We start from the raw sequence: 24,059 nt of genomic DNA, 5'->3' as shown, positions 1-24,059 counted from the left end.
TTTGCATGGGGGATTTTTGTTTTGTTTTGTTTTGTTTTGTGGGGGTTTCTTTGTTTGTTTGTTTTTGCCTTTGTGAGACAGGGTCTCACTATGCAGTTCAGACTGGTTTTGAACTCACTTTGTAGACCCGGCTGGCCTTAAACTTGCAGTGATCTTCCTGCCTCAGGCTCCTGAGTGCTGGGATTACAGGTGTCCCCATGCCCAGCTCAGATGTTATTTTTAAAGGAAGGGGGAGTGCAGCTCAGTGGTGTACAGTGCCTGCCAGCCAGGCATTATGGTGTACACCCACAGTTCTCACGCTCTGGGAAAGGGTGGCAGGAGCACTTCAAGTTCAAGGACCTGGATCCTATTCTTAGCACCACAAAAAGAACAAACAAATTTATAATAAAAATATTTAAATAGTAGGTCTCCTACTTCAGCTCACAAAAGAAAGATGGAATGCCAACTTTGAGACTAGGAGATTAGAATGGAAATGAAGACAGATTGAGAGAAAAATAGAGTCATTTTAAGGGGGAATTGTAACCACGATGGTAAAATGGATTTTTAGAAACCTGAATTTTTCTCTCAGCAATAAGCCACTTTCTTGTGCCAAGAACGCAGAGGTCCAGTCTGAAAGAGTTGCTGGCCCAGACCAGACACTGTAACCAGGAAAGGCTGCAGCCAAGTTAGAAAACTCCTGCCTCCCCTGCCCCCTATAGACTTGACTGTAACCCTATACCCCCATCCCTAAGAACCTGTGTGTCAATGAAATACCTGTACATCTCTAATGGCCTTAGGGCACTGCCCTAAGCTTAGGCTATTTATATTCCCCCACGCCACGTGTCCGAGAGAGATCGCCGGTCAGAGAGAGATCGCTAGATTCCAGCGGCCAGTACACCAGTCTCCTCTCCCCGTGTTCCCGGAGAGACCACCGGCCCCTGGGTGCTGCGGAGATGCTACGCCCGGGGCCAGGGGGAGGGTCTCTCCCCGCATTCCCGAAATAAAGCCACCGCCGCCCACTACTTTCACAGCCGTCCACTCCACTCTTTCCATGGACTTCTTCCTCCTCCTCTCCCCTCTTCCTGTCCCTCTCCTCTTCCTCCCCCTTCTCTCAGACCTAACACAGTCCACCTGTCCTCAGCTCAGATGAATGGACAGAACACGCAGTTAGGGGCTGTTCTTCCCGTGGTGAGACCAGCATGGGGTGGTCTAGTGGCTCACTCGGTCTCCTCTCCCTCTCTTCCTTATGGAAAGCCCCCCCAACACACACCTGGCCACAGTGCGCTGCTGACCTGCGGCAGTAAGGGCCCTTCTGCCCCCAGGAGCAAACTTTGAACAAAGTCATCTTCCTTCTTCCTGAGCCTCCTGTTTTTTTTTTTTTTTGTTTTTTTTTTTTTTTTTTTTTGTCTTTTTCATTTTTATCGGTACCGGGGATCGAACTCACGACCGCCTGCTTGCAAGGCAGGTGCTTATGCTGCTGAGCTAAACCCCCAGCCCCCTAGCCTCCTGTTTTTTAGTGAATCACTAGTGATGCGGAGCTGAGCTACAAGTAACGCTATGGAGCCAATAACTTAAAGGTCATACCTGATACTTTGATCTCTCTTAACCCAACAGGTACTGGGATACAGGAGTGAGAGGAAAAGGTCACTCCCCCGAATCTGAGAATTATCTATCAATAAAAAAGAAAACCAACGATAGTATCAGGGATCCTGCTGAGAATTAAAGGAGAGTAATATTTTAAAAACAGTAGCTGGCATGCGATGCATGTCTGTGACCCCAGCATTTGAGAGGCTGAGACAGGAGGACTTCTGCAAAGGTCAAGGCCACACCTGAATTAATTACATAGTGAAACCCTGACTCAAACAAAAAAGGAATAAAAAACCTAGTAGACAGAAGCCAGCTATGGTGGCAAACACTTCTAATCCCAGCCCTCTGGTAGGCTGAGGTACAATGTAAATTTCAAGCCAGCCATGATTCAGCCAGACTTTAGTCTTCCAAACTAAAAAAACAAAGTCAAAACAAAACAAAACAAAAAAAAAGACTTCTCCAGCAAAGCAGGAAGGACCTGGCTACAATCCCCAATACAAGAAAGAAGGAGAGAGAGAGATGAAGAGAAAAGGGATGAGGAAAGGGAAGGAAAAGAGCGAGCAAAGTCTTCTCAAAGCTAATATTCCAGTTAAGGGTTGGAAGACAGGATGATGAACAGATAAAGATGATGTAGGGTATTTTTAAATATAATGGAGTATTATTCTGCCATAATGAAGGGTAAAGCTTCTAGTTAAATGCACTCACCTTGAGACCATACTCTTAAGTGAAATAAACTGGACATACATGTGTAAATAAATACATTGCTTCTCTGGTGTGAGAAACCAAAGTATAAATAGATATTAGGAAATACAAAGAAAAGGTTCAAATGGGAAGGAAACTGGGGGTGTGGAAGGAAAAGAAAGAAAGGAAAAAAGAGGAAAAAATGGAAACAAAGCTTTTGTAAAAAGGAGGGGAAGAGGTTGAAAAGGGAGGGTAGAGGAATGGGGAAAAAATAAAGTTATAGCACATACAGGTGTAAATTTCCTATGATGAACGTAATCACTATGCTCTCCTAAAATATACCAATACATTTAATAATAATTTAAAAAAAGAAATTATTGGGGCTGGGGATTTAGCTCAGCGGCATAAGCGCCTGCCTTGGAAGCAGGCAGTCATGAGCTCAATCCCCAGTACCGATAAAAAGACACACACACACACAAAAAAAAAAAAAAAAAACGAAAGGAAAGAAAGGAAAGAAAGAAAGAAAGAAAGAAATTACAAGAGCAGCAGCTGAATCAGCAGCAGCAGAGGAGCCCCAAGAGAAAACAGCTCCCCTGAGGTGGGAACAGGTTCGGGCTGGTCTGAGAAGCTGCAGTCAGTGACACTAGCGATAGAGCTCTTATGGAATAGACAGGGCATCACCAAGGAGACATTCCCATGAAGTTCAAAATTTAAGATTTTAGTTAAAATTTAAAAGGATTTTAGTTTTAATATTTGGGAGCTGGGGATTTAGCTCAGTGGCACAAGCGCCTGCCTGGTAAGCAAGAGATTGTGAGTTCAATCCCCAGTACCAAAAATAAAAAAAGTTTTAATATTTTGATGACTGCATCAAAGATATAACAAAATATCTTACTTTGATCGCTCACCTTCAATTAACTTCATAAAACCGCTAAGCCTCAGTTCTTTTAAAAGAGAAATAATACCTACCCCACAACATGTCTAGGATAGGCCTGCACAGCATAAACACAGGAGGTGCCCAATGCGTTAGGTCCCCTTCCCACTGCTACACAGCGGGACCAGACTGCGGTGCAGGAAGACTGCTAACAGCCAGGCAGGGTGTTCAAGCCACATAGCTAGGTTACGGCAGACATCCTCCAGTTTTTGTACTTTACTAATTTGTGCAATTAAAGAAAAAGGGAGGGAGGGAGAGACAGAAGGAGGAAGGGAAGAAAGGAAGGCAGAAAGGTAGCCTTAACATCCGCCACTGCTGACCACCAGAAGCTGGTAATGTTAGTCCTTACCACGCTGACCGCGCCATAATTACTCTGCTGGTCCTGCATGAGCTTGGTAACAGAGAAGCAGGCAAGATGCAGCAGCGGAAAGTGTGATCAACAGTCTGCAAAAGCTGGAGATCCACCCCTCAGCAACCCAAACCAAAGTACACTCTCTAATAAAAAATTCCCAGAACTTCCAAAGTACAGCTCCTAACAAAAATATTTACATTTACATGCAGGGTTATACACAGGGAGAAAGGTGCTCTCCCTTCAATAACAACAAAAACTAAGCTGAAATTGTTCTGGTCATACAAAGTGAAATCAGTAAATGCTTTAATGGACATAAACTGATAAAAAATCAACCCTCAGTACACCACAAAGTATCTCCAAAATACTTGGTTAATCTGCATTTCTAAACTCGTACCCATGTGCCTCCCATAATACTATTTGTGCTTTCTTAGAATGTGACCTAGTAAAGAACACTTAAAAATTAAACATCAGCTTTTCTCAAGATCTTTTTGAAGTGAATCATTGCATGACCAAGGAAATCTGCCCCATTAACAACTCCAAATATTCAACTACAGAACATTAACACAGACCATGAGGAAAATACAGAAGGAGGGCCTACTCTTCTAACATTAATATCCTCTGGAAAAGAAAAAATGTCCTAAATATTAACCCCTTTGCTGGATGTGGTGGCACATGCCTGTAAGCCCCACACTTGGGGGGCTGAGGCAGGAGAATCATAGCAAGTTGGAGACCAGCCTGGGCTACCAAGTGAGCTCAAGGCCAGCCTGAACCGCATAGAAACCCTGTCTCAAAAAGACCAAAAAAAAAAAAGTTCCAGGAGAAACAAGAAGTGCCATTCCCATGGGCCAACAGCAGCTATGGGCCAGGAGGGAGGAGAAACAGGAAGCCAATTTGTCCTTCCCATAAGCCAGTCAGTGCATGGGCTAGGAGACACGCAAAGCCAAGCACTCTGCATCTCCGTAAGCAACCCACTGATTCTGAGGAACAGAGACTGAGTTGATAGCAACTGAGGTAAACACACATACATAAACACACACACACACACACAACTTAATGTTTTGTTTGTTTGATTGACTTTGCAGACCTAAAGCCAGTAGTCTGAGCATCTATTTAGAAGGTAACAATATGCAATATAGCAACTATGGGGAATTTTCTTGTTTTTGAAAGCCAGTACTGCTCACTGTTTTATTTTGCTCCATTTGATTGTTTTGTTTTATTCAATGCTGTGTTTAGATTGTTTTTACTCGGGGCTGGGGATTTAGCTCAGCGGCATAAGCGCCTGCCTTGCAAGCAGGCAGTCGTGAGTTCAATCCCTGGTACTGACAAAAACGAAAAAGACCAAACCAAAAAAGAAAATTTTTTTTTTCTCTTTTTCATTTTTATCAGTACCAGGGATCGAAGTCACGACTGCCTGCTTGCAAGGCAGGCGCTTATGCCGCTGAGCTAAATCCCCAGCCCCTACTCTTTTGATTTTATTATCTTTGACTGTATGGGCAACAATACTGAAGATAACAAGAGGCATTATGGCAGCAACTGTTGATTTCCAATTATCCTATTTTGAAGTCCTGTATCACTTTCACTATTTTGTTTTGATTGGCTTTATTCTGTTTTATTTTGTTTGGTTTTATTCTCTTTTTTAAAAAAAAATCTGCCTTTATGACCTAGTACATTTTTAATCGGCAACCACAGTTAACACCTCCACCACACAAATGTGTAATCTAATAAAACATTTACCAAAAGACTTCTGAAAAATAAAACATTTTCCTGCTTAGCCTGTCCTCTATTTAGCCAACTTTCTTTTGAATTCCAAGTTGTGCAGTAGCAAAAAGAGCTGCTTTTCATTCCTTCTGCTGGTGCATCTACAGTGGCACTCAACAGTGTCCAGGGCACACTCTCCATCTGTGACAGCTTCTCACTGGCCTTACTCCTCCCTCTGGTTCTACCAACGCTCCATGGCCAATGGAAAAACTCTGGAAAGTGTTATGATCACAGTAAAGAGAAACAAAAAACTGTGCTTGGAAAAAAATTTTTCTTGTCTTTTTGAGACAGGGTCTTATTATGCAGTTCAGACTAGCCTTGAACTCACTTTGTAGCCCAGGCTGGTCATGAACTGGCAAAGACCCTCCCACCTCCGCCACCTGAGTGCTCGGATTTTAGGCTTCTGTTACCTAGCCTGGCTAAATTGCTGAATTTTTAAAAAAATAAAGAAAAGTTATACAGAATGATGCAGAAGTCTTGTTGTGAATACAGAATATTTTTTGACACTAGGAATTAGGCAAATGCTTCAGCACACAGGACCATAAATTCATCTCTCAAGAAGGGCAAAATTTTTAATCCAGCTCCTAGAATAATATGATACACAGCAGGTGCTCAATCAAAAAACCTTTTTTTCCTTTGTGGTACCCGGGATCAAACTGATGACCTCACGCTTATCAGGTAGGCCCTTGGGCCACTGAGCTAAATTCCTGGCCCCCAATCAAAATTCTGAGAATTAATATTCACTTGTGTCACAATCTTCAATGTGGTGGGGTTTTTAATATTCTTATCTTTGTGGTTGGGAATGTAGTTCAGCAGCACAGCACCTGCCTGGCAAGTGTGAGGTCCTGAGTTCAACCCCCAGTACTAAAAGAAAAAAAAAGAACCAATTTTAGTCAAAAACACAGGATATAGTGGAAAGCATAACACAGTAAAGAGCAGAGACACAAGTCTGGTCTGGGCACTGGCTATTTGACCTCAAGCAAGTCATCTGCCTCCTGGGCCTCAATTTCTGCTCCGTACATTTAAGTTACATTAATTTATTTCTAAAGTCTCTTAAATCTTCAAATTTTAGGGCCGGGGATTTAGCTCGGGGCATAAGCACCTGCCTTGCAAGCATGCAGTCGTGAGTTCGATCCCTGGTACTAATAAAAAAAAAAAAAAAAAGCTTCAAATTTTAGAAACTCCATCATCTCAGAAAGCTGAACAAGTTTTAACAGTTTTACAAGGGTAAATACACAGTGAAGCTTTTAAGCAAAAACAATTCAGGACTGTTTTTCAAAGACAAATCCGCAACCTATACTTTAAAGAAACATTAATGATCTGCAGAAAAAGTCTCTTACTTCTAATTACTATTCTGTTATTGATTTAAACTCCATTCAAACTCATGAACTGTAATTACTGTTAATATTTCTCAAGTATCACTCAGCAGCATTTATTAAAAAACACCATGCTGGGGACTCCGGGAGAACATGGCGGACAGACAACAGCAACTACCGGAGCTCTCTGAAAGGCTCGGCTCAGAGGCCAGGAATGATGCGGACTAAGGAGACACGAACCGGTAGAGATATGCTCTGCTGACTCAGGAACGAACTGGGCTGAGAGAATCCAACTTAGGATACAGTCCTGGCGCTAAAATAGAAACAGAAAAGACTCGGTGTGGAGGCTCGACCCCGCGCCATTGGAAGCCGCGGTTTGGGTTTTTTGCCGCCCGGCGGCTGGCTGCCTCCACTGCGACTCGGCAAGGAGAGACGCGCAGAAGCTCTGGGAACGGGAGTCTGCGAACGGAGTCAAAAACAGGACGGACAAGGAGGCATACAGGCGTACACGAAAACTGACTGGTGGCGAGGTGAGTGAGAAACTGACCCCCTACCACAGTTTGACTCCAGCGGAGGACTTTCTGGGCTCGGGCAGTCCTGTAAGAGCAGGGCGTGGTGGCGACTCCAGCCACACATTCCCCTCTCGGACGGGATTGGTGAAAAGTGCCTGGCCTGCGTGACGCTGCTGGCAGACTCCCTAGGCTGGCCTAACCCAGATCCCAGAGCCTGACAGTGGCCCGGAGGAGCGACTGACTCCCGCGTAGGCTGCCTCCTCCGCGACTCCCTGGTGCGCAGCGGTGGGCGGGAACAACTAGCCAGCGCAATTTGATCAGGCTGTGGCTGACAGGCAGGGAAGCCGGGCCTCCTGTGTAAGATTGCATTTTATAAGGAACAGAAAATATGGGGAAGGGAAGCAACAAAAAAGGCTCCCCGGCCCCCAATCCTGAGAATCAGGCAATAGTGGACACTGCACCAATATACATTAAGCGCCATTTAGAGAGCCTCATAGACCAATTCAGGAATGAAGTTATCAATGACCTGAAGCTAGAAGTATGCAGAATAGTTAGAGAAATGCTAAGCACCACCCAGGAAAAAGCAGATGGTGGAATGGAAGAACAGGAAAAGAGGGGAGAATTGCTTGATGGAGAAAACAGAGAAAGCATTGAGTATGTGAAGCAGGTGCAAAGGGACTATCAAGAAATTAAGAAGTCTACCCAAGACTGGCATAACAGCTTGAAAGAAACTAAGGACAGACTATCTGAATTGGAGGGCAGACTTGAAACATGGGAGAATGAAATGAAAAACTTCTTAAAAATAACAAAGAAACACACAGCAATAATACAAAGACAAGAAGATGATAAGAGGAGCCATAACTTAAGGATTAAGAACATAAAAGAAGAAATAGGGACACAAACAAGTGAACTACAAAAGCTACTCACAGAAATAATCCAGGAGAATTTTCCTAATTTAGCAAAAGGTAAAGATACTCAAATGTATGAGGCATACAGGACCCCAGCTACCTACAACCCAAACAGAGCAACACCCAGGCATATAATAATAAAAATTCCAGGGCTGGGGATTTAGCTCAGCGGCATAAGCGCCTTCTTTGCAAGCAGGCAGTCGTGGGTTCGATCCCTGGTACCGGTAAAAAGGAAAAAGACAAAAAATAAATAAATAAATAAAAATAAAAATAAAAATTCCAGAAATTCAATACAAGAACAGAATATTAAAAGCTGTAAGAGACAAGAAACAGACTACTTACAAGGGAACACCCATCAGAATTACAGCAGATTTCTCTTCACAAACCATCAAATCACGAAGAGCATGGGGGGAAATAATTCAAGCTTTGAAAGATAATAATCTCCAGCCAAGATTGAGATATCCTGCACAACTGTCCCTCGAAATTGATGGAAAAACGAGGTGCTTCCAGGATAAAGAGGAACTGGGGGAATTTGCAACCACCAATTCAACCCTACAGAAAGTATTGCAGGATATTCTAAAAAAAGAAAAATACAAAGAACCCAGAAATAGTGGCGGGGAGGCCACAACGAATGGAGCAGAGAACAAAATGAAGAAGACAAACTGACAGCTACTAACAGAAAAAGAGCTCAACAGAAATGAGACAGAGAAGATTGGATGATAGGAACAGCTATTTTGGAGAAAATGACATCTTAATAGGTAATACTGATTTAGTACCATCTTGTTTTGAAGTCTCATCTAGCTTTTGTTCTTCTGTCTCCAATGGTCTAAACAGGTTGTATCTTATGGAATTTTATTATGTACGATAGTATAAGCAAAAACCTTTTAAAGACAAGGAGATTATACAGAAACCATTGTTCATTTTCTGTTAGTCGATTCTAAATACTCTATAATGCTGTCATTCTCTTAAATGGTTTTACATTGTTTTGATATACTTAATGCTACAGTATACGAAGTTGTACTCAAGGACTTCAAGGAAAGAGTCAATATGGTAACTACTTTTGGGTCGGAAATATCTGGTGCTGAAACACTATTCTACTTAAATGGTTATGTTTTGATCTGCCCTGTTTCGCTGTTATGCCCTCTTTTTTCTCAATCTCCACTCCATTATTTACTTTTTTATTTTTATCCGTTTAATTAAAGGGAAAAAATAGCAGGATATAATACAGTAACCCACTTTGACTTTCTATTATCTCGATTTGAAGCCCTGTATTACTCTCACCATCTTGTTTTTGACTGAGGTTCCTCTATTCTGTTTTGCTGGATAGTATCAGGTTCGAAAGTTTAGGCATCAGCTGAGAAGATAATGAGATTCATTATAACGCCCATTCTCGTTGACTTTTATCTACTTTTGAAGACCTACAATGTCTCCAATGTTTTGGTTTTGTCGGTTTTATTCTTTACTGTTTTGTTCAATTGTATTACAACTAATGATCTAAGCAATTCTATTAGAAATAGCGGGAGGCATTATGGTAACCATTGTTGATCACCTTGTATTATGTTTTTATATTATCTATTATGTCCACCCTTTTGACTTGACCGATTCTGTTCTGTTATGTCACATTTGGTTTTACTCTCTTCCAAAAAAGCAATAAGAACCGTGGGAGCAATGAAACCCAAAATGTGTAATAGTCATTGTACAAAAGAGAGGAAAAGAAAGTGCTCTAAACTATATAACTGCATGTATATTTAAGTATATAAGATAGAAAATGATATCACAGAGTTTTATTGGATCATTGAACAGAACTGTTTGCAGTATCATTGTTGGAATGTCCACTCTACAAGCTTTAATTTTGTGACTTGAACAATTATTTCTAAGATGGCAATATGTAATCCATTAACTAGTGATTTCCTACTGCGCATTTTTTTCTTCTGTAAATCTGTATAACTTGTACCCCTTCACTGTTTTTTTTTTTTCTTTTCTTTTCTCCTTAAACAAAAAAAAATTTTAAAAAATGTAAAAAAAAGAAATAAAAAAAACACCATGCTGGGGCTGGGGATTTAGCTCAGCAGCATAAGCGCCTGCCTTGCAAACAGGCAGTCGGGAGTTCAATCCCTGGTACTGATAAAAAGGAAAAAGAAAAAAAAAGAACCATGCTACATAACTCTTTACTTTCATGTATCAATTGCAGAAAAAGTACATTTGATATATGACCTATGAAATTAAACAACTGACATGCTCTGACAGATAACCACAAAGTTTTTATACCTGAGTACTATTTTAAAAGAAAAAAAATTTTTTTTTCTCTTTAGAGATGGGGTCTTGTTACACAGCTCAGTCTGGTCTCCAACTCTCCATCCTCTTGCTCAGCCGCCTGGACTGCTAGGATTACAGACATGGGCCTCATTCTCTATCTAGGGTTATCATTACAACTTCAAACCAAAGAGCACAAACCAGAGACTAATGATGTCTGCATCACTGTAGATGCTGGATACCAAGTATGGCAGCTGGGATCACAGTATTACAGAGCTCCCCACTTGGGTCTCAAGCCCCTCTGCACTCCCAAATTCCCTTCTGGAATTTGGTTCTGGGGTTGAACTCATGACCTCACACTTGCCAGGGTTTGGTCTATAGTCTCCATTGAGGGCCCCCAACACAATTTTTATTTTTTGGTACTAGGGATCAAACTCACGACATCATGCTTGCCAAGCAGCTGCTTATGCCACTGAGCTAAATTCCTAGCGCCTAAACATTTTATATATTTTAGTTTTATCACACAGATTAGAAATAGCACCCCCAGAAAAAAAAAACAGCCCTAGGTCATCTTTAACTTCCCAGCATCTGAGATATAGTTTGTGCTCAATAAAGCCTGGACTACAGAGTGAGTTCAGGCCCCTTTACTGCCCTTACTATCTCATTTCAAAAAACCAAAACAATTTAATGAGGGGAAGGGTACCAAAATGATTTTTATCAAAAGTAACTAAGAATTGGTTACTATATTTAAAACAAACTAGTTGAGGATTGTTGATAGAAGGAAATTTTTTGAAGAGCAAAAATTTATATATATATGGCTGGGGGTTTAGCTCAGTGGCACAAGCACCTGCTTGGCAAGTATGAGATCGTTTGATCCCCAATACCAACAGATAGATAGATAGATAGATAGACTGATTGATTGATTTTTTTTTAATTTAATTTTTTAAAAAAGGGGTAAAACTAAGCAACAAAACAGAACAAAGCAGATCAGAAGAAAATACTGTGACACAGTTTTCAAAACAAGAGAACAGGAGATCTACAGTGGCTACCATAATTTCTCTTGTTTTCTTCTAAATACTTGCCCGTATCTTTACACACAACAAATTCATACAAAACAAAATAGTATAAAAGTGATCAGAATAGAGTAATGAAGGCATTACAGGCCTTCAAAACTAGACAATATAAAAATTAAACATGAGGGCTAGAGATTTAACTCAGCGGCGTAAGCACCTGCCTTGCAAGTAGGTGGTCGTGAGTTCGATCCCGGGTACCAATTAAAAAAAAAAAATTAAATATGGTTGCTGTAATGTCTCTTGTTCTCTTTAAGATAGCTGTCCATACCTTCATGTATGTTGAAATTAAACAGTACAAAACAGACTAAAATCACTCTGAACAAAGAATGGAAGCATTATTGGATTTCACAGCATGATGATACGAAATCAGCAATGGATATCTGTTTTTCTTCAAAATAGCTGTTCACTGCATCACACATAATATAATCAATTCTCATAAACTGTTTAGGAGAAGTTCTAGGCATGTATAAGCCTCTACATGTATACCTATCCTTTCTGCCTTAGAGCAAAAAAGCAAAACAAAACATTACTAGAAAAATAAGAAAAAAAAGACAAATAACAATAGAAAAGAGCCCAAACAATGATACACACCTTTGAAACACAGCGGTAGGAACAGAACTAAGGTTGATATTTTACATAGTGATCTTCAAGAGTTCCTCAGGTCATCTAACACAAATATGCAAAACTGTTCCAATCCTATGAATATTAACTGCTTTGTTCTACAAACTTATAGCCCTCATAGCACGATCCTCTTAGCTACCCTAAATGTGTTTATACAAATTTAGAGTATTTTTTCTTTTTCCTTCCTCTTTCTTTCTGCTTTTCCCTGAGATATTTTCCCCCTTTGAGAAGATTCTTACCCTTTCACTGTATTTACTGAGGATTTTATATCTTATGTACTCTTACCATTTCTTACACTAGAGAAATAATATGGTATTTATTTATTCATGAGTTTATTTCTCTTATGAGTATGCTTTCAAGTTGCATTCACTTACTTATAAATATCTCAATGTGATCATTCTTTATAGCTGAGTAGCACTCCATTGTATAAAAGTACCACATCTTATTTATCCATTCCTCAGTTGATGGGCATTTAGGTTGTTTCCAAGATCTGGCTATTACAAATTATGCTGCTATAAACAGGGGTGCACATATGTTACTGTGATATGATGCTTTCAATTCTTCTGGGAATATGCCCAGAATTAGAATAGCTAGGTCATATGGGACTTTCAATCCCAGCTTTTTGAGGAACCTACAGACTGACATCCACAGTGGCTGCACCAGTCTGCACTCCCACCAACAGTGCAGAAGAATTCCTTTTTCCCCACAGCCTCTCCAGCATTTATTGTTGGTAGCTTTTTTTATCCTGGCCATTCTTTCTGGAGTGAGATGGAATCTCAGTGTGGTTTTAATGTGCATTTCTCTAATGACCAGTGATGCTGAACATTTTTTCATGTATTTATTTGTCATTTGTTTTTCTTCATCTGAGAAGTGTGTATTCATCTCAGAGGCCCATTTGTGGATTGGGTCTTTGAATCTCGGGGGTCTGATTTTTTTTAATTCTTTATATGTTCTAGACAGAAGTCCTTTGTCTGAAGGACAGTTCACTAAGATTTTTTCAAAATTCATGGGTTTCCTTTTTACCCTATTGGAAATTATTTTTTGACATGCAAAAACTTTTTAATAAGATAAGATCCTAGTTATTGATTCTGGAAAATATTTCCCATACAGTAGATTGATTTCTTAAAATGTATGATTCCTTTAATCCAATCGTTCATTTATAGTTTTTTAAAGATGTTCTTAGAAATTGTATGGTGCACAGTACTACAGCATTATTTCTAATATGAAAATTCAGGCATAACCTACATAATTAATAGGAATTTATTAAATAAGCATATATATTCATAAACTTCTTTATTTGGGAGGCAAGTCTTTTTGAGACAGGGTCTTGCTATGCAGTTCAGGCTGGCCTTGAGCTCACTTTGTAACCCAGGATGGTCTAACTCACAAAAATCCTCCTGCCTCAGCCACCAAGTGCTGGGATTACAGGTGTGCACCACCTTGCTTTGTTATATACTCCCTTTTAAAAAGAAAAAAAATTCCAAAATTATGTTTTAATATCTTACTTCCACACCAGGCTTGGTAGTACACACCTGTAATACTAGCATTCAGGAGGATGAGGCAGGAGGATTACAGGTTCAAAGACAGCAAGACTCTATCTCAATAAAATAAATAAATTCCCACATCTGCTTCAAAATGTGTAATTTAAGTATGTATTACTTTCATAATAAAAGACATATAAATAAGATACCGTACAACTTTTGGTTTTTGTTTTTCTCCAGTACTAGGGATTGAACTCATACTGAACTATTCCCTAGCCCTTTTTCTTTTTATTTTGAGACAGGGTCTCACTAAGTCACTAAACTATCCATACAGGACTCAATTTGCAAACCCTCTGCCTCAGGGTCCCCTAGGCTGGGATTACAGACACGCACCATGCAATGTTTGGCCTGTCATTTTCTTAAAACAGAACAAAACAAGGCTGAGGCCAGAGTGCAGATTAGTGACACTGCTTGTCTAGTATGCACAAGGGTCTGCACGGGATCCCTAGCACCACAAAACTGAAACACACAATTTAAAAATAATCTGCCAAACTTTTCTTAAATAAAAGCAACTGAGGTATAGGGCCTTGCTGCATCAAGTATGGTCCCTGCACCAGACACTGTTATCTCCTTGTAGCTAATCGGGAATACAGAATCTCAGGCCCCAACCCACATCTACTCAGATTCTCCATTTTAACTCGATCCCAGAGGATCTGAATTCATACTCAAATCTGAGACTCACTAGTATACAAGAAATCACTTGATGCAATTCTAAACAAAACCAGAAGTATAAATAAGGACCAAAATGCATATTATTGGGAAATTGGAAGAAAATGTCCAAATGAGAAGGGGATAGGGAGGAAGAAACATGAAACGTTAAAAATAGAAGGAAAAATAAATAAATAAAAATTTAAAAAAGAAAAAAACAGAAACAAAGCCTTTGTAAATAAGAAGGGGAAGAAGGGTTAAAAAGGCAAGTGGAGAATGGAAAAGAAAGAACAAGCAAGATATATTACGGCTGCTGGGGATTTAGATCTGTGGTGTAAATTCCTGCCAGGTAAGCACAAGGTCGTGAGTTCAATCTCCAGTACCAAGAAAAAAATTATAAAATAAAAGATACATTATGTTCAGGTATAAATTCCCTCTGATGAATGTTATCATTATGTACATCTAAAATGTACCAAGAAAAAAACATTTTCTGCATAAAAAGAAAAAAAACCTGAGTGATTCAGAAAGGTTAATCTTCAACCATCCTCTATGACATTTCTGATGAATCAGACGTAAGATTTTAAACTATAATGGCCAGGCATGGTGGAGCTCACTTGTAATCCCAACACTCAGGAGGCGGAGACAGAAAGATCGTGGAGGGAAGCTAGCCTGGGCCACACAGTTCAACCTGCACAGTGAAACCCTGTCCCTCCCCGCAAAAAGTGGGTTGTAAACTGCTCTTTGATATAAGGAATTACTAATAGTAGGTTAGCAGTTATAGAGAGTAAATGCTAAGTTAACTGCTTGTTAAAGTCAATAAATCATCCTCAAGGTGCTATGGTCCATCCATTTTTCTCAGAGCCATTTAGAAAAGAAGGTAAAAGCTGGAACAATGAATCGTGAACTACAAACAAGATACCTCTACGAAGTATACTTACTTGGGGATCAGAGCTTGTTCTGTACATTTTATGATTCACAAATTAAGTTTCTACTTCCTGAAAGCATGCCCAGCTATGTACTACTGTTGAAAATAGGCTATGGGGGCTGGGGATTTAGCTCAGCGGCATAAACACCTGCCTTGCAAGCAGGCAGTCGTGAGTTCGATCCCAGGTACCGGTAAAAATGAAAAAGACAAAAAAAAAAAAAGAAAAGAAAATAGGCCTAAAAAAAGGAAAGGTCAGGAAGTAAGACTGCATCCCACTCAACGAAGTACCGATGAACTGGCCGCCTTCAAAAGCCTTCCTGTTAGTGTGGTGGTGCACCCCTGTAATCCTAGCACTCAGGAGGCTGAGGCAAGAGGACTGCCGAGTTTGAGACCAGTCTAGGCTCCGCAGTAAATTCAAACTGAGCCTGACTTCCAGAATGAGACCCGGTCTCAAAAAAAAAGCCTCCCTCCGTGGCAGATCCAAGCCAGAGGGGAAGGCAGCATGCAGAGCTTGGAAGAAGGTACTCGGGCACCTGATAGGCAAGACATAGCGCCCATTCCAGAAGCTGCAGAACAGAGACCGTCACTGACCAATGGCCACATCAGAGCAGTGGCACCCTACCTGCCCAATGCCCAGGTCGCAATGGACATGCACCACCACCATGGCCCTTTCCCATCATGAAAGCTGCCATGGGACGAACACTGCAGACACAGAGCTGAGGCTCATTTCCAGTGCTCCCACCTATTTCCTTCCAACACCCAATGTGCTAATCACAGAACATTTCACAATGACTGGCTTGTTACACCCCATTCGCCCACCCCCCCACCCCTGCTTCTAGCAAATTTAATGTAAATCAGAATTAACAACTTCACTGGAGCCGGGCATGGTGGAGCGCTCCCATAATCCTAGCACTTAGCCTGAGGCAGTAGAATTCCTGTAAATTCGCTGCCAGCCTGAACAGCATAATGAAATCCTGCCTCAGAAAGACAAGAAAATAAAAAATAAATACACAGTAAAAATGCTGAAGAGGAAGAGTCATCTGACAATGATTTAACAGCTCATTGTATTTACATGACTTACTAACATATTAAAAATAGGTTTCCTGTTGCAAGAGTCATCAAAAACTTCAACCAAAGCCACAAAGGAATACAGCAGATACTCTTCTTCCCTACTTTGTTACTCTATATAATCTCATATAATCAGGGGGGAGGCGGAGGGATTGAACCCAAGGCCTTCACACTGAGCTACTCCTACCACCCTTCTTGTTTTTTGAGAAGAGGGTCTCATCAAGTCTCTAAATTGCCCAGATTGAGCTCTAACTTGCAATTCCCCTGCTTCGACCTCCTGCAGTGCTGGTGAAAGTCCTCAAATCCAACCTACTCTAGGTAACTTTCAAAATTTTCACTAATGAAATACTCAGCTGACTCATATTTTGCACACAATAAGAAACTAAGAATTTTATATCCTTTGGGGGAGTTCTTAATAGACAAAAACACAACAGTTGTATACTATCTTCGTAAGATAGTATCACTTTTAGTAAATGTTACTTTTACTCAGGCACTCAAAAAAATGTTTTTTGCCAACTGGATCCCCCAACAGAGGCAGAAAATAAGGGATTATGTTAAGACATGGATTGAGGGGCTGGGGATTTAACTCAGCGGCATAAGCACCTGCCTTGCAAGCAGGCAGTTGTGAGTTTGATCCCTGGTACCAATAAAAAAATAAAAATAAAAAACAAAAAAGACATGGGTTGGTCCTACAGAACTGGGGGAAGGAGGACAGGTATATGTCAGTAAAATGAAATTAAAAAGTAGTGGGTACAGTTGAGTATGGTGGCACATGCCTGAAATTTAGCTACTCAGGAGAATCTCAACTGTGAGGCCAGACTGAGCAATGGGGCAAGAATATGTCTCAAAATAAAGGTTTTTAGAAAAGGGTGAGGATGTAGTTCAGTAATAGCACACTTGCCTCGCCTAACTAAAGGCCTTGGATTCAATCCCTAATGCCACAAAAAAATAACAGATAAAATAACAGCATACTGTATGTAAACCCAACCCTTTTTCTTTCTTTATTCTGAGACACAGTCTCACTAAGTCACTAAATTGCTCAGGCTGGGCTCAAACTTGTGATCCTCCTTCCTTAGCCTCCCAGCGTGTTGAGGCATGTACCACCATGCCAGTCTGAGAAACACATCTCTAGGTGACATGCTATACTTGGCATGATCTCTTGATACCAGAACCACAAAAACCAAAGAGTGCAGTAAGCACAAGACAATGAAGATGAAGCTGCTGCTGGTATAGGACACAGTGTTGTTTGTTTGTTTTCCCACTACTGTCCCTATTGCTTTGAAAGCCCTCCCACCTCGCAAGCTTGTGTTGGAGCAGCCAGGACAGGAGCTGGGAGAAAGACACAATGTTTTATAGTTACCTTTTTTTTTTTTTTTTAAATAAGAAGGCATATACTGTAAAATGATTTAAAAAATCATTAGTAATTATATAGTAACTTTTTTTTTCTTTTTCTGGTGGTAATGGGAGTTGAACCTAGGGACTTTGTAGTGAACTACATCCCCAGTCTAGCCCTTTTTTTTTTTTTTTTTTTTAAGACAAGTCACTAAATTGCAAATAGCCCAAATTGGGTCAGGCATGGTGGTACCCACCTGTATTCCCAGCACTCAGGAGGCTGAGGCAGACGGGTCTTACTGAGTTCAAGGCCAGTGTGAGCTACACAGTGAAATCAAGGCCAGCCTACCTACGCAATGAGATCCTGTCTCAAAAAAAAAACAAACAAACAAAAACCAATGGCCTAGCATGATGGAACCTGTCTATAATATAATCCCAACACTCATGAGGCTGAGACAGGAGGACTGGTCCAAGTTTGAGGCCAACCTGGACTACACAGTAAAACTGTGCCTCAAAAACAAAGAAAAGAAAAGAGAATTCCCAGGCCAGGCTCAACCTCTCCACTCTCCTGCCTCCGCCTCCAACAGCGCCATAACACTAGGCTAATACAGTCACTTATGATCAATCATGTCTTGTGTCCTGTAGTAAGTGCAAATGAGTCCTTCCCCCTGTAGATCTGTTTACACCAGTGTCACCACATACACAACGTGATGCACTGCTGCCCTGTGACAGTGTTGGAAATGCTGGGCCCCATCATAACCTAATGGAACCAGCATCACATATGTGTGTGAGGTTGACTGAAACATGCCTTCTGGCAGAAGCCCAAACATGGCTTTTGTGGGTGTGACTTTAGAGAACAAAGTATAGGAAAGAAGTTTCTAAGCTTTTTTGGGGGGAGGGGGAATCCTAGATTGACTCTGCTGTTTAACTTAATTATTTAATCTTTCAGCACTTACATGTCTTCCTCTATAAAATAAGGTTACCAATAAAAGGCTTTTTCCAAGTAACTGTAGCTGTGCATGCCTATAACCCCAGCCCTTAGGACGCAGAGGCAGGAGGAGCTCAACAAGTTCAATGCCAATCTAGGGCGTGAGACACTGTTTTAAAAAAAGAAAGAAAGAAAGAAAGACTTTTTTAAACTGAAAATACTAGTTTAAACTTACCTTTTATGGGGGAGAAATTTTCTAATAAATTATATACCACTAAAAATTAAATCAGAAGTAGTGGTACACACCTATAAAGCTCCAGCTTTTTCTGGAAAGCTGAAGCAGAAGGATCAATCACAAGTTCAAGCTTAACCTGAATAAAGTAAGAGACGCTGTCTCAGGGGCTGGGGCTAAAAAACACCATAAATACAAACACCTTCATGTTTCAATGATAACCAGCTATTTTAAAATGAGAGCATAGGCTGAGGTTATAGCTCAAGGGCAGAGCACTTGCCTAGCATCTGTGAGGCCCTGGGTTCCGTCCCTAGCACCAAAATAAAATAAAAACACAGCCCAGACCTTTATCACCAGCACAACGCTGTTTCAGGCAGGGGTGGACCATGACAACCTGCGGCCTTTCTTCCTGCAGTACATCACAAGCCAAGTGCAGCCTTCACACGTTTTGGTTTGTGTGTTTTCTGTTTTGGTTTATTTTTAAGCAAAACAGAAAAAAGGGTAGAAATAATACAGAATTTAAAAAAACACGGTAAGAAATCAGCAACACTAGTTAATATATTACATGTTATCTTAGAAGTATTCATGTTACAAAACCTAAGCATAAGAAAATGAACAATCAAGCAATGACAGCACAAACTATTCTTTTTGATGAACTAACAGAGCATTAGTAATATAGTTATCTCCCTTCCCTTGCACACTTAAACATACATACACTTATACGTGTATACCTACAATTGTTCTTTCCTTTTGAGCACTTTCTTTCCCTTTCATTATTACAATATCTATGTACATTTTGGATCTTATTATTCTTTCAGTTTATTATTATTATTATTTATTTTCTGGGGTTTTTCTGATACAGGGTCTCACTTGCATAGTTCAGACTGGCCTTGTACTCAACTAGATAGCCCAGGCCGGGATGGAACTCACTGCTATCCGCCTGAGTGCTGGGATTACAGGCATGTGCCACTGTATCTGGCTGGCTTTTACATTTTTAAAGATTTGGAACAACTAAAAGTACACAGCATTAAGCACATGCTCAACAAAAGCTAAAGTTCTATGTCTCTCCCTATAAAGAAAAAGTTTGCCAATCCCACTGTATTTCACATGAGTTTTACATTTCTCCCTGGATTAAATCCTTTTACATTCAGATTTAAGGTCACTTACGATTTTCTCGCTATTAGCCATTTCTCTCCCCTGCTCAGTTCCTCTTTATGTACTAGCCATTTTCTTCATATTACATATTCATCCAAGTATTTATTACAATATTCTGAGTGAGCAAAATAACCTAAAAACAAAAAACCTAGATGCCAACTATGCCTATCTTGTAATTAGTAAGTATTCAAATATAAGCATTTTTTCCACCTATGAGTTTAAATTAAACAGTAAGTCTGGGATATAGCTCAGCAGCACAGCCCCAGCCTGGCAAGCGCAAGGTCAGGAGTTTGCTTCCCAGTAGAAAAAAAAAAGAATTTCAACAAAAATTCAGTAATGAATAAGTAAATTAGTCAACTGAGTTGCCCAGAATGCATGATTTCAGCTGATCTATTCACATACATTCAGTACTAGGCAAGGTCTAGCTTCAATGACATCTAGCTTCAATGACAAGGACAAAACATGGGATTTAAGGCTGAATTCCTATGCTCAAAACACCAAGAGTAAAAGGGTGGTGCAATCTGGCGAGGGACGGAAGTATTGAGAAAGTCTGGAAAGCAGCGTGGACCTACAGGACTGACACATCAGAAGGCACCCAGGCTGTTTCAGCACAACAAGTAACACGTGACACAGGGCACAGACTCCCGAGTCAGCTTCCCAGACAGCAAGACCGGCACACAACATCCCTCTCCCCAAGCGGGAATACAAACAGTCAAAAAAGCCTGTCCTGTAAACTACCAAGACTAGCTGAATCATTTCGACTCAAATCTCTGAGTCCTCTTTTATACCCCTCAAATGAACACTTTATAGAAAAAACTCAAAACTCAGCGTGCATAACTTTATTTTTTTGGTTTTGTTTTTGTTTTGAGTGAGGTACTGCAGCTTGAGCCCTGGGTTTCTACCACAGGGTTACCCCAGTATTTTTCATTTTTTATTTTGAGGCAGGGCCTAAATTGCCCAAGGGGAACCAGAACTTTTGATTCTCCGGTCTCACTCTCCCTCTACAATGGGATTTACAAGAATGTTCCACTGTCACCACACCCAACCCAATATACATAATTTATACACATTTATTTATACCCTTAAAGAGTAAGGGTGGGGCTGGGAATACACCTTAGTGGCCTGTGCGCCTGCTTGGCAAGGTCCTGAGTTCAATTTCCAGTTTTTAAAAAAAAAAAACAGGAGCTGGAGATTTAGCTCAGCGGCATAAGCGCCTGCCTTGCAAGTGTGTGGTCGTGAATTGGATCCCTGGTACCAGTAAAAATACAAAAACAAAAAAACAAAAAAAAACAGACAACAAGAAGGGATAAGTGATGACATTATTTGGAATATCATATAGAATAGGGCTATGTATAATTTATTCCCTATCTACAGTAGCATGGATGCTTAATTAAAAGAATTCCTGATCAGTACAATTTTGATATACTCACATGTCCTTTATGAGACCTAATTAGAAATGCACATTTTTTCAATGCTAGAGAAAACATTACTCCTAACAATAAATCCCTAAAATACAAACCAGCAAACTTTCAATACATTCAGTATTTTTTATTTTGTTTTTTGAGACAAGATCTTAGCCTGTAGTTCAGTATGTAATTCTGCCTGGCCTCGAACTCACTATGTAATACAGGCTGACCTCAAACTCTTTCAGTGATCCTACTGCCTCAGTCTCCTGAGTCATGGAATTACCGGCCTGTGCCACCAGCTCGGATGAATACTTCAATATTTTTTAAAAGATATCAGCACACTGCATTCAGGAGATTGAGGCAGGAAGATGGCTGAGAGTTAAAGACCAGCCCCAGCTACAAAGTGAACTCAAAGACAGCCTGAATTACATAGTGTGACCTGATTTCAAAAAAACACAAAAATAAAACAATAAATAAAGGTTTCTTTACATGCCTAACTTTCTGTAATGGATTTATTATATGATACCAGTAGTACCCACTAAGTCCACCTACACTAACAGTACAGTATTCAACATACAAAACGTATAGTGTACATAAACAACATACAGTACATGATACACAAACGTAACATTAGTACTACACACTAATCAACACGTGTCATTAATTACAATACCAATCATTTAACAGGAGAAAAAAAGTCAGCCCAGAAAAAGTGGCTCTGAAACCACTGGAACGCACTACCAGAATGTTAATTCTCACACGGGACTTGTTAAGCATTTATATAGCACATTTATATTTGCGGAGTGCTCCATAACCATTTTATTAGCTGCTTCTAGTCCAAAACAATCCATGAAGAACTTTACAGAAGAAGAACCTAGGCCGAGAGGGGAACCAAGAAAACCAGTTTACCATGGAGGAAACACCACCACTCTCTCATGGGCCAGGTCCTCCCAATTACTTTGCATCTGCAGTGATGAATTTGGCCAAAATTAATAAACAGAATGTCAATAAAATACAAAGAAAATATTAGGTTTCCTACACACTCTGAAGGACGTGGAACTAACTGCTGCATTTCATTATACAGACACACTATAAAGAAATAAAATTCCACTAAGTGACAAACTTCAAGGGCTCAGTGAAAAGCAGTTACTTTTTCCGCATTTGCTGAGCAAAGTCAGATTGACTGAACAAGTGCAAGTGAGGTCCTTTAATAACGAGCTGAGCCCGTTACTAAATAAGTAGGACCCAACTAGAAGTGTGCGCAGTGAGCTCAGGAGGAAGTCAGGAAGAAGTGAGAATGTGCGCTTGGCATGCTTAGTCAACCCACCTTGCAGCAGATAATGGTTCTAACCAGAACTCTGTGGTTTAATCAGTGCATATCTCAGCACATACAGTTTCAAGGGATAACGAAAAACTTGAGCCACAGCCAGCCGGTGCATAAAATTCCTTCTTTGCCCCATTTAAGCCCCTCTCTCTCTCTTTTACGCCAACGCTGCATCTTTAAAAACTACATGCTCACCCAGGACATAGTTAAGACTGAGTTGTCCTGACACCAGTATGTCCTGACACCTCGATCAAAGCCCATGCACCTACTTCACAGCCAGCTCTCTCTGCTCATCCAGCGGGGAGCCCTCACCGGTAAATTACAGTATACACTTCCTCACCCCATCCCTTTCATCTCCCGGGGCCAATTCCGTGACCCACATCTCTGCACCCTGCACAGAGCCCCAAACTCCTCACCCCCACCGCACTTCCGCTCCGGTGGCTTCCCAGTCAACCCATACCCAGCCCCCACCCCACCTTTGTCTCGCTCCCCAAGCACCTCAACGTTCTCAAGCACCAACAGCAGCCCTTCCCCCACACGACCCCCGCCCTCCGGCCTCTCCCCCGCCCCACACCCCCAGTCGCCCGCGACGGGTCCCCGACCCCTCCCCCGCTTCCTCCGCCCGTCCGTCCCGCCCCTCGCTGCGGCCCCTCAGCCCACGCCCACCCTGCGCCCGCCGCGGGTCCCAGGCAGGCCGTCACCTTGTCCATGAGCTTCCAGCACTTCTCCACCATCTTCTTGTCCACAGTCCCCGGCGGGTGCGGGCTGAGGTGGTGGTGGTGGTGGTGCGGCTGGAAAGCGTCCTTCATGAGCCCGATCAGGCCGCCCGCGCCCGAGCCTCCAGAGCCGCCGCCGCCCCCCGCGCCTGAGCTCTTTTTCACGTTGCCGGCCATGGCCGGAGAGGGTCGCGGGCCCAGCCGGGTCGGCGGCTGCGCTCGGCTGCGAGCGAGGGAAAGAAGGACGCGAAGGAGGGGCCTCTCCGGCCGCCGCCGGCGGCTCTCCGGGCGGAGGGAGGAGCGGCTGCGGGGAGCGGAGTGGGCGGCGCCGGGCAGCGCGGGGCGCGCCCCTTCAGCGAGGACGGCGGGCGGGCCCGCCCGGACTGCCGACTGCCGACTGCCGAGCTCGTGGGAGCGGGCGGCCGCGTCGGGACCTGGCCGCGGCCCCCTCCCGCGCCGCCCTTCGCGAGCGCCGGCTGGCCCACAGCCCCCGGAAAGCTGCAGCCAAGTTTCCGCGCCCGCCTCCCCGGCTCCTGCCCCCGCGGGGCGGGCAGGGGCGGAGCCGACCGGGCGGGGGCCGCGAAACCTCAGCCGCTGGGCCCTCTGGTGGAGAAGCTGAGAAGGGAAGGGGTGGGGCCAATTTGGAGTCTGCGCGCTAGGCAGAAGAAGCCTGGACCTCCATGTTTCTTCCGGGCGAGAGATTGCTACTCCAGGAGTGGGTTATTGCAGTGAAGAAGCTTAATGTCAAACCTTTCCTCCACGCCTGACAAATGTGAAAATTAAGAGTTATTTACTTCATATTGTAGAGAAATG

At 41.9% G+C, this 24,059-nt stretch overlaps 1 protein-coding gene across 2 annotated transcripts in view; it reads right to left on the bottom strand.

Annotated features, from left to right (window-relative positions):
- Nucleotides 1-23,774, bottom strand: part of Cbl (Cbl proto-oncogene) — a 99,042-nt gene extending 75,268 nt beyond the window's left edge. Inside the window, exon 1 of one of the 2 annotated variants that reach the window (XM_063255915.1) lies at nucleotides 23,232-23,774. In XM_063255915.1, the coding sequence (XP_063111985.1) occupies nucleotides 23,232-23,423 (192 nt within the window). In that variant the 5' untranslated portion in view covers nucleotides 23,424-23,774. The remainder of the gene's footprint in view (nucleotides 1-23,231) is intronic. The other variant, XM_063255914.1, reaches the window with a different exon arrangement.
- Between the last annotated feature and the right edge of the window lie 285 nt (nucleotides 23,775-24,059).

This window comes from Cavia porcellus, unplaced genomic scaffold (genome assembly GCF_034190915.1).
Source record: "Cavia porcellus strain 051 isolate PalLab524CR breed Dunkin Hartley unplaced genomic scaffold, mCavPor4.1 scaffold_9, whole genome shotgun sequence".
Lineage (NCBI taxonomy): Eukaryota > Metazoa > Chordata > Mammalia > Rodentia > Caviidae > Cavia > Cavia porcellus.
This window is presented reverse-complemented; position numbering and strand designations above follow the sequence as displayed.